Below are 11,158 nucleotides of genomic sequence, written 5' to 3'. Positions count from 1 at the left end.
AAGCAGGTACGTGCATTCCGAAGCAGAGCACACACTGAATACATTACACCTACTGGACTTAATCCAATCTTTAAGTTTTTCTTAAAATCTAGGAAAGCGAAGTATGTTACTATGTTGCTAAACACCCACTCCACAGCTTCCCTGACTTTACTTCATCCTTCAAGATGAATCTGAGTGGATAGGCGAGGTCGCCATATATACACAGTGGTTGTCCACTGGTATCAAATGAATGCTGCTGAAGGTTATGAAGGAGGCCAAACATTAACATACCAGCATCATGCCTTTTACCCTCTGAAATGAAAATTTATAAAGTAAACATACTTGGATTTATATCAGTAGCTAGTGTAGATGTAGGTAACTGTTGAGTTACAAACTGTGATTTAATTTTTTTTTCGATTTTCCAAGTTAATTGGTTAATAGCCATTTTTGATTTAGTAGGGGCTGGGTTATAGATATTTGTGTAAGGATTCAAGGGTAGGCTACATTTAATGAAGCTCTTACCAAGGGGCTGACTACCGAAAATGTTTCCTGATAGCTTTGATCTTTCCAGCCCACTCCTCTAGGTGTAGATATCGTAGATCCTCAAATCAATTAGCGCCCAGGGAGCTTAATTCAAATTTATGAGAAAATGCACTTATTTAATTTTTCCCAAATGGTGGCCTGACATGACCATTTTTTTAATACATCATCTACACATAAACAAAATTAACTATTTATTGACGTAAAAAACTGATCCTAGAGTTTAACTCACCATTAGAGCAATGTACAAATCTAATACTACACGATGAAAACCATGCATCCTTTGCTGTCTCACTACTCATCCACAAAATGAGGGGAGGGGAGGGGGCACTTATTTGAGGGGGGTACTTATTTTAAATTTTTGGTCGATAGGAGGGGAACTTATACGAAGGGGGTGCTTATTCGAGGATTTACGGTGGTGACACTTCAATTCAGTTTCAAATTTGGGGGCTTAAATAAGGGGAGGCATTACAGCAGAACGATGCAAATAATCGTATTAGCTTACCAACCGGTCCATACAAATTGGCTATTAAACCATTTGGCGCAACAAATGATTGAAACTTTAGGGCATGTACCCTTTTGTGCCCACTGGGTACACGCTGGTTCTCTCCTGGGCGACAAATTGGGCGAACTGTCAGGTCTACAAACCCCTAGCAATTCTCAAGAGCTGTTCCCTTTCCATGGACAGCAAGAGCAAAGTCATCCAGATGTTAGCTACTCAGCCAGGGTTGATCGAGATCTCTGAGCAAGTACCCATGGTTTGTGTAAGTAAAGCTGATCACCTCGTTGAAGATTAAGCTCAGCTCGGGCACTGAACAAAGCGAGGAATCATATCCGAGAGACGACATGGGTAAGAAGAAAGTTTCAATAAAATCAACAGCCCTTTCGTTTCTTGAACATACCGTGCCATAGGCACAAGTAAACATTTCTGGAATTGCTAATGCCCGAAGAAGGAGAGGCAATCCCGTGATGACAAACCTGAGCTCGGCTGCAAACTCTTCAGGAGAAATGGCGTCAAAAACATCGTCAATCCTTTCATACTGCTTGTAAGGATGTTGCCTCCCATCGTTGTGATTTCATAAATCGCAAAGGAGGTAAACGGACGCTAATAGGATAGTTTTTTTGGCTAAACATGGCGAGATTGTTACAGTAAAACCCTCGCACTCCGATCGATACATTTGTTTAGAATCTAAAGTTACAATTTTCGTCAGCACGACTACGAGTACGAGGTACTGGTGCCAGATCTCGCGCGGTTAAAACTCGTACTCGTACTCGTTCTCGCACTCGAATCTAAAGCTCTCTAATAACAAAAGTGATGAATTTTTTATTTCCGCTCTAAATGGCTGACCACGTGAGCGATTAATTCGAACCCCCAGCGGGCTTTCGAAGTGCATTTTCTCGCTTTTGCGTCAAGATTGAGTTAAAGAGGCGGTCGATCTAAAGCTCAGCTTCCAAAGGTGAGAAATACATATTTCAAACAAGTATGAAATTACTTAGGTCTACATTTCCATGCGTAAACCTTCCACTTGCAAGAATTTCGCTCTTTAGAAACCCTTTCAAATGAGTGTTTCGGACGGAAGCATTGTTGATTTTCCTCGGAAACATTTGAAAAAAACTCGCTCGGCAGATCATTGAAGAATGTCATATTCTAGACACAACTCACGTATTTGTAGCTTAGCACGTCTTTTGAGTCAGTTTGTTGTGTGGGGTTTGACGTAAACACGCGTACGCGACGTTTATTATGATGTCGTACGTAGTGTATTGAAATGTCAGGAACGAAAACTTCTGAACCAAAGACTATACATCAAAGAAAAGGCCACGCTTGATTTGTGCGTCATTTGACTTGTATACTAAATTTACCAGCATTTTATTGAGAGGTAGCTGCCACAGTCGTCCTGAAAATTGCAAGTTATATTTGAGTAAAGAGTTAGAAAATTATGTTTTTGATTTGCCTATGTAAACGAATGTGACTGTGAGTGAATGAATGAAAGAAAAGCTTTATTTATGTGTCACTTGATCTAGCCGAGGATAAGAAACCCTCTACTAATAGGTTAAGACATTCATTCTTTTGTGGTGAATCTCCAATCATTTAGGATTGCTATCATTAGAGACCGACTTTTTAAGTAAAAGTTTCATTCCACAATACTTTCTCCTCGCCAAATTTTGTTTGCCCATGGGTTACCGGGATTGGCGCCATGGAAACTAGGTCACATGACTGAAACAAGCGGTGTCACGGCGTTAGTGCGGCAGCTATAACAAGACAACTTTCGTGGGAGGGGGATCTTCCTTCGTTTGATGTAGTTTTTAGTTTTTTGAAATTATTCCTAGTAACTACCACCTGAGAAAAAAACGACAAAAAACAATGTCGTTTGGTAAAAAGATCCAATTCAGCTCAAAATCTTCCAACTTTGTTTTGGTAGAAGGCAAAACCCACTTGGTCATCATTAAGGTAATTTGGTTATTTCAACTAAGTTGAAATTGTAATTTGGCCACTGGAATGAGTTAAAAAGCTGAATTTTTGAGTGTTAGCCCTTCGTCAGAGTGAATGGAGGATTTGTGGGTTGTGTGTGAGTTAATATGCAGAATTGAAAGTGGAGCTATACTTTTGGTGGGGACATGGTGATGACAGAATTAGTTGCCATCAGCATTTGCTGTCATCAAGTAGTTTTCATTAACTAAAATTAATGCCCTATTGAAAAGGTTCTATTGTATGTCTGTGGAATGGCATATGGAATGGCATACATACCAACTCTTCTGGATTATCCAGGAGTCTCCCGGGTACTAAACAAGTCTGTATGGTCCACCAAAGCTCCTGGCTGGATAAAAATGATGAAGTGGCTTTCAAAAGCTTTGCTCCACTGTAGGCTGATAACACATTCCCAGGTTTATTCAAATTAAAACGATTTTGGTTTTAGAAACTAATCTTACAGTTTCTTAAAGCATTTTTTATGGGAGATCTGAGGGGATCGATTTTTTAGTTTGGGGAGGGGGGGGGGAATGCTGCTGAGTTGATGCTATGGTGGCATAAGAGAAAAATCTTCAGATTTTAGATCTCCACAGGTTGGCTTCTTTGGAGTAGTAGGGTATTTAAACTTGAAAAATTCAAGCTAAAGATAGGAATAAACATTAATATACACCTAAGAGTTTGAAATTTACCTACATGCATACAACTAGTCACCCTTATTATTATCCATTTTACCACATTATTAGTATTTTTTTAGTGTTGCTGCTAACGGTGACAAACCATTTAAAATCAAACCTTTTCATCAAAATACCTTTATGAAGGCATTGTGAAAACTCACCTTAGCCTTTACAATATACTTAATTCAACATTAATTAAGACCATGAAATTGAGATGAAACAGATTGAAATAGAGAGGCTTTTAACTTGGTGGCCTCCTGGCACCATTTACAGATGCCGCCACCTTTTATGCATGAAAACTTAAATGTTCCTTATGGGAACCCAGGTGATGTCTGTGCATCGACCAGACACAGCATTTAGGGTTAAAGAAAAAAGTTCTTATTAAGTGCTGAGAGGAAGCAGGTCAATATAAGTTAACCTTAAAGCACCTAATGTTTTACATCAAAATAGAACATCCAGCCACACAAACTCAAAGCCAGCATTTAAATTTTGATTGGGCAGACTGTGCAGTGGAATGTTGTCAAATATTCAAAGATATAGGTTTATTCCAGTGTCAGTCAGGTGGTCAACTTGTCTTTCAAACAATTTGACACTCTAAAGGATGGTTACAAAGCTCAGCTTAACACTGTGTGTATGTTGGTTGATATGTATGCTAGGTAACTGAATCTTGTTTTTTGCAGGGAATGGCCTCTATCCGTGATGAATCTCCGCCTGATAAAAAAAGGAAGAAACCCATAAGGAAATTTAAAGGTCCTAATGATGCTATAAAAAAGACTGCTGTGGTCTTAAGAGAGAGAGATGTTTTCAAAAGGGAAGAAACAGATGAAGTGTTCATGCCAACTACGATCACTATGTTCAATGACATCAATCGAAATCCAGAGCTGCGTAAACAAATCTCATTCACCAAAAGCATGAAATCAGATGATGTAGAAGACCTACTAAAAAAGACCTTCCCTGTTCTTGCTAATACCGAAAGGTAATATTTTACAAAGTAAAATAACTTGGATAATTGAAACTTGTCTGATGAAAAATTTGACATTTAAATTGATTATAATTTGAAAAACTTTAATCAAATTAAAATTTGAAAGAACTTAGTAAAATATTTTGAAGTGTACTGAATTCTTAATTACAACTTTTGAAGTATTTGTCAAACAGGATCCATCCAAGGGATGTTGTTGAGTCTGTGATTTCACTGATGGATGGTTTTGAGGTCTTGAAGAGTGAAGAATACGATGTTGACAATTTGTGACTTGCTCTCTAGTTACATGTAATTATTTCCTTTGAGTGAATTATTAATTAGAAGCCTTTGTTTACTGTGTGTCTATACATGTATATCTAACTGATGAAACACAGTACATAGCTGTTCAAGATATTTTTGTCCTTACCTGTTTTAATTTTGTTGACTGTGACATTTTCAATGGTACAAAAAATTCTACTGTTTCAAAGACTGGACTGTTAATATAAGGAAACACAAGAAACAGAATCCTCAATTAATTTTGTCTTTTATTTTTGTAAACAACTTCCATATGCAGATTTTATTGTGCAAAAGCAGTTCAGAAAGAAAAACTTGACTTCTGTGGAGAGCGCCGTATTTGGAGTGGAGAAGTCCTGAACCGGGAGATAAAGGGACACAGTGTGTTGTACATCTACTGTGAGGTTTGTATTGATCAGTAGCACAGTTCTGATGTACAAAGGCGTAACATTGGGGTAAAATTGAAAAATATTTTAATGAATCTATTTTTGTTAGAAATAAGTCAGAAAGGGAAGGAAATTAGTTCCTATCTTGAAATTAGGTCATCTTGATCAATTCGGACGCCTTTCAAGCTAATTTTCTATTACCCATGATGCAATGCGACCACGCCCTTTTTTTAAAAAAATGCATAAATACCATATTTTAAGGAAAGTTTCGGCAAAAAATGTAAATTTGAAGCTACTAAGAGCAAAAACAGTTAAAGGGATGCCAGAATTTGTTCATGTTCATCCAACGGAACTTGATAAATTGGTCTTGCTCTCCTTCGCTTTGACACAAGTGGTCCACAAATGTACCGCACAGTTCCTGGGAATACTCCTGCCACCTTATCATCTAGTTTGTATGTGCGATCAATAATGTTCTCCCTTAAAAAGAAATTTCCAAGAAGAACAGCTTCTCCTTTGGAATAAATGCTTCCACTATAAGGATCCTCAAAGTTTTCTTGAAGGGAAATGACTCCATTGCTAGTAACTTTAAGGAGGTAGTAATCATAGTGGCTATCATCTTCAGCTGCCACAGCCACAGTGCTTTCTTTCGTTGCCAGGTCGGCAACTTGAACTGAATGTTCAATGGTGCTTGCATCTTCAGTTGTCCTGGTCATGACACCTGAGGGCTCTCTTGACAGAACAATCTCCTTCCAGTTGCCCACCCATTCCTTATTTTCACAGCTGTCAAAATCCTCAACAATGCAACCATGGCAGTAACAAGACCTTTCTCTTGTGTAGACTTTTAGCTGTTCACTGCAAGTTCTTACAGAGTGTAGTTGGCGGATGCCTTTGACAGTGCAGAATCTTCCACCGTCCCTGTTACGTGCAACACTCAGCTCCCCAGTAGATGGCAAATAGAAAAAGATGCGCCGCTTTAACTGCACTGACTTCTGCCTAGCAGGAAATGAGGAAGCAGCTGGTTCAGAGAAGTTCTCTTTCAGAAAGTTACAAAGATCTTTTGCATTTGATAGTGTGGCTTTCCTGGAGAGAACTGCTGAGGTTGCCTTCTGTTTGACATGGGAGCCAGCTGCATCTTGTTCTCCCTTTGCATGGGAGGTGGCAAAGTAGTTTCGCTGGACTGTATATCCAAGAGTTGCCAGGGAACATGACAGGTCACCATAGCAGTGTCGGCTCTTGTACTGTCCTGCACATCCATCTGTGAATTCATGCATTTTCTTGATAGTGCAGTTTGATTCTTCTAAATGGTTTGAAATTAACTTCTGGATGTGAAGGACAGAGTCATGATCCTGGGTGACGTCATCGGAAATCACAAACAAATGCTCTTTACAAATTGCTGGTTCCTCTTCTGTGCTCTGGATGCCATCCACCTCAGCACTTGAATGCCTGTAAAGAATTGTGACATGAAGACTTACTTTGTTTACGTCAAAGTATTGGGACTGGATTTCATCTTGAAACCGACAGGCATAACCCTCGGAATAGTCGTGGATGCACACAGCTTGATCAAGAGGAAGGTTTTCAAGAAGAGAATCTAGCTGCTCCCTCTGCCATTTAGCAAGAAAGGAATGGTAAGGAAACTGTCCTAACAGCTGAATAAAATAATCAAACAGTTCCTTTGGTCCTGTGCACTTCTCGACAAGGGCTATTTTCTTCATGTCTTTTCCATCAGTGGTAAGTTTTCCAGTCGACACATAGTCATAACGCTTCCATTTCACTTCGTGATTGCCAACACCTTTCTCCTCTGGCAACAAAACCAAGTTGTGAACTCCACAGTCTTTGCACTCCCTTTTCAAGCATTTCAATTTATGATAGTCTTGATCTTCGGGTTTGGGACAAAGTGTTTGCGCAATAATATTTCCAACTGAGTTATACACTTCTGTAGCTGCTTGATTAGCTTCCCTGCTTTCATCAATCACTCTCTTCCTAAACTTCATGCAGTCTTTGAAGACAATTTGAAGTTCAACGTGCTGACGACACATGCAAGTCTGCCTATCTCGTTCCCTTGCCCCCCTAACAAAATAAGGCTTCAGGTTTTCAAATTTTCGCTGAGATATCTTTATCTCTGGATGCATTGACGCAAACTCTACGTAGGCTTCCGTTTGGGTTTTTTCAAGCACGTGTTTCGGATGTTCAACCCACGTTTTCACTCCAACGCGTTTTCTAATCAAGTCTTTCTTGTTTCCTGTCGGTCTACTTGCTACCATTTTCCAATAATCATAAACAAGCTCTTTGGTTTCTTCAGTGACTGCATCCCGCCTGGTTTTTCGTTTGGTTGCAAGCCAGCTTGACTCTTCACCTTTTAAGATCATTTCGCGTTTTTCAATTCCCGACTTGATGCTTCTTCTATCCAAGGCTATGAGCTTTGAAAGTGTCTTCTGGCTTCTACTCTTTTTAACATTTTGACCAAAAGAAAGTGATTTTGCCGCGACAAGTGCAGCTCTTCCTTTGTTTGACTTGTCATTTTTGACGGCTTTAAGGCCTTGGGTGAGATCGCTAGCAAGCGCTTTCAGTGCATTCACTTCTTTCTCCTCTTCTGGTGTTTTCATTAGTCCGCGTTTCTCGAGTACTTTCCTTGTACGTGGACTTTCTGATATAGCTGCCATTATTTCTGCTTTCTTCTCCGGTGTATCTGGGAGACTCTTCTTAGTTCGTCCAATGGCACGTTTCTTGGCCATCCTGTTTGGGAACGGCGTACCAGTAACGTCGATCGGTGTGGCTTCCGCTTGAACCTGTGCATTTTGGTCTTTCTTTTTTTGACGGTATCGCTTACTTCGTTCTCTAGCCATCTTTCTCTGTTCCTCAAGTTTCCCTTTATTTTTTGAACCTGTCTTTTGCTGGTTTCGTTCGCGCCGACGTTTCTTTGTGGCATCTTTGATAGGAACATTCCGCCGTTGTCCGCTCTTGGCTTCTCGACTTTTCTTTCTGGCTTCCACGACCTTTTCAATAATTTTCTCTCGGTTTTTCTCATAATGTGCTCTTCTTTTCTCTTGTCTTTCCTTCTTCTTTTGTTCTCGCCACATTTGAATCCTAGAAACTCCAGAATCCATAATCTTTGCATTCAATTTCACAGCCTTGTGCTTGCGAACAACACAGCCTTTTGTACTTACGTGTACTTGACTGCGTCCTTGAAACATGCGGCACGTGCTCAGGGGGTTTCCCGCTCATTTCTGACGAAATGCAATATTTTACTTCCTAATAAGGAAATCGAAAACAATGCTTGATTCTGTAGACTTTGGGACGATTTGGAAGCGAAGGAAGCCGTCAAAATGACTAGAGCGTCGCGCTTGTTTTTTCTCGAAATTCGATCACTTACCTTCCTCAGGATCAAACTTGTCGACCAAATGTTTCGAACAAAACTTATTGCTAATATTTTCGTCGGCTTTCAACGGATTCGATCAATTTTGGTAGCAAAATTTAGCTTGTTATTTGAGCATTTTGCGTATGTTAACATTTACACGCTCCAGTGCACTCTTCGTAAACAAGACGATTGGGAAATTCAATGACCAGAATTATCGCGCGGCAGATCACACCGCTTGCCAACTGTTTAGAACGCAGAAAAAAATTCATATCTCGACAACGCTTCAATAAAAACACAAAAAACGGAAGGAGAGCGAAAAGCAACTTATGAGCATTACATTTTGAGGTTAAATTGTTCTGTCACTCGGGAATTATGACTCGCACAATGAATTGAAAATGATCTGTCTCTACCAAGCTTTAAGCGTGATGCATTATATGTTGAACACTTTTGTTGATTTTAACAAAGATTTAGCCCCAATTGTCAGGATTTTGTTTGCCACTTCGCTTAAAAGGGAACCATTTTCATCACCTGTTAAGTTTTACGGCTATAGACGAAACTTACGCTGGCAAAAACAGAAAAACAGTGAATAGTGAAGCCCACGCGAGTTACGCGTGACGCCATGTTTTTGTCGCTAACTTTACAATTCGGCTCCGATTCAATTTTTTCAAAAAACCTTTATTCTACCTCTGTTTAGTCCAAAATCATCTTTAACATATGTGTAACTATTTTGGAAAGTCTCAAGCAGGTCCGATCATTGTGCGCCGAGAAATTCTTAAAAGATTCGAGCAAATCCGTGATTTTTCCATTTGCGCGTGACAAGCGTGCTACTGATCATTACAGTCCAGCACATCACAAAGTTTTTATGCTCAGGGGTACTGTCAACAAGTTCTGGTCAAAATTTTGTTGTTTGCTCTTTAGTTTCAGAGTAAGTATACTGTAAATGTCCATGTATAAGTGACACTTTTTTTCACAAAATTGAAGCCGAAAATCAAGGGTGTGGCTTATCCATAGATATATCTGTGTTTGGAGTTCTCAAAAACCTAATATTCATAAAATTCTTAAACACGAAGGCACGCTATAAAAGGAGCCTTAGGTCCCACTGGACTGTTTGTCAATCAACCGTCGTGTGATGTAGAACTCTTTAGAGTCAAGTCAGCTTGAGCTACAGCTACTCCAAAGCAGTGAACAGCGGGCGCATTCCTCAAAATTGTTTTGTCTTCATCACAATACAAGAATTTTTGAGATTTGTGTTTCCTTTCTCCAATGGAAACTGTCTTTATTTGTGGCGGTAAATTTGAGATCAAAGTAGGTGGTTCGCACATTACCTCATGCCACCATGCTGGTGGAAGTAAACAATAAATCTCTCATTAGCTCCTTTTGTTTGTCTATCAGCATTTAAATTTGACCCGCACACATCAACGGTGAGTGACAAATGAGCCTAGCTAGGTCTTCCCAGGGAAGTCTTCCTTATTATAGCGTGCCTTCGTGTTTAAGATGCCAAGAAATAAACATAAAAGAAACTTAGAGCGTGTTCATTACCCTGCTGGCAGAGGTGTTTATTTGTTAACTTCTCCTACACAGTCCACGTAAAAATAAAGTCCTCTGTGCTCGGCCTGTTAAATCTTCTTCGAGCATGCGCGGCCTGTTGCTTAGAAACAAATTAGTTCCCGGTAGTACTCAGCCAACTTTCAACTTCCGGTGAATTCCCACGCTTCGTAAATTGGATGTGTGCGCATAAAAACATGTTTAAAACAGGTTCTGACCGGTTTTGCAAATCAGATTATCCACAAACTTGGATAATTACTAGGGGCATGCTTGAAGAAGATTTAACAGGCTGAGCGCAGAGGACTTTATTTTTACATGGACTGTAGGGGAACTTAACAAATAAAGGCCTATGCCAGCAGGGTAGTAGTTCATCGACTTTTTTATTGAGTGGTGGCTCCTAAAAGAGCCGTTTGTGTCTTCGTGTGCTTATCGACATATCTTGCTCTCCAAGAGTTCTTTCAAGCGATTAATTTTCGCTTTACTCAAACAACTAAACACTAACACACAAGGAATCTCCATTCCTCCACACAGCTGTTTGCAGTGACATCTGCAGCCAGTCACTTCAGGCCTGTACGGGACTCGAACCACTGACCTCTGCGATACTAGTGCAGCGCTCTACTAATTGATCTTCATATATTTATTGTATCTCATTTATCACTTTCACGGGTTTATTACAAATCAACTTAACGGCCTGCTCCCAGTTGGCTTGTTAGCTCAATTGGTAGAGCGCTGCACTAGTATCGCAGAGGTCAGTGGTTCGAGTCCCGTACAGGCCTGATTTTTTTCAGGTCTGATTTTCACTATAGCTTAAATAGCGCTATCTACTGCGAGGATTGTGCATCATACGTATCTAATACCGCAGTTCAAAATATATGATCTTCATTTATGTATTGTATCTCATTTTTTACTAGATTGTAATTGCTATTCAGACAACTGGCTACCCAATATACTCTTTAATTT

General features: G+C 39.7%; 2 protein-coding genes and 1 long non-coding RNA gene across 5 annotated transcripts in view; 1 reads left to right on the top strand and 2 right to left on the bottom strand.

Moving 5' to 3' along the window:
- Positions 1-1,763, bottom strand: part of LOC148724834 (uncharacterized) — a 2,306-nt gene extending 543 nt beyond the window's left edge. The window contains exons 1-2 of one of the 3 annotated variants that reach the window (XR_015991023.1): positions 1,498-1,763; positions 1-291 (exon numbers count right to left, since the gene is read on the bottom strand). The exon at positions 1-291 is cut by the window's left edge and continues 543 nt beyond it. This is a non-coding gene — a long non-coding RNA (uncharacterized LOC148724834). Of the gene's footprint in view, positions 292-359 lie in introns of those variants that run through there. The other 2 variants (XR_015991024.1, XR_015991025.1) reach the window with 2 other exon arrangements.
- The window catches only part of LOC111331980 (uncharacterized), a 38,324-nt gene that overhangs the window by 2,442 nt on the left and 24,724 nt on the right, over positions 1-11,158 (top strand). Inside the window, exons 2-3 of the mRNA XM_088731201.1 lie at positions 4,341-4,636; positions 5,193-5,316. Coding sequence (XP_088587327.1) covers positions 4,344-4,636; positions 5,193-5,316 — 417 coding nt within the window. The 5' untranslated portion in view covers positions 4,341-4,343. The remainder of the gene's footprint in view (positions 1-4,340; positions 4,637-5,192; positions 5,317-11,158) is intronic.
- LOC148724833 (uncharacterized) lies at positions 5,369-9,467 on the bottom strand. The gene has a single exon (XM_088731202.1). The coding sequence runs from the start codon at positions 8,487-8,489 to the stop codon at positions 5,610-5,612; it is 2,880 nt and encodes a 959-aa protein (XP_088587328.1). The 5' UTR covers positions 8,490-9,467; the 3' UTR covers positions 5,369-5,609.

Source organism: Stylophora pistillata, chromosome 8 (genome assembly GCF_964205215.1).
Source record: "Stylophora pistillata chromosome 8, jaStyPist1.2, whole genome shotgun sequence".
Classification (NCBI taxonomy): domain Eukaryota; kingdom Metazoa; phylum Cnidaria; class Anthozoa; order Scleractinia; family Pocilloporidae; genus Stylophora; species Stylophora pistillata.
This window is presented reverse-complemented; position numbering and strand designations above follow the sequence as displayed.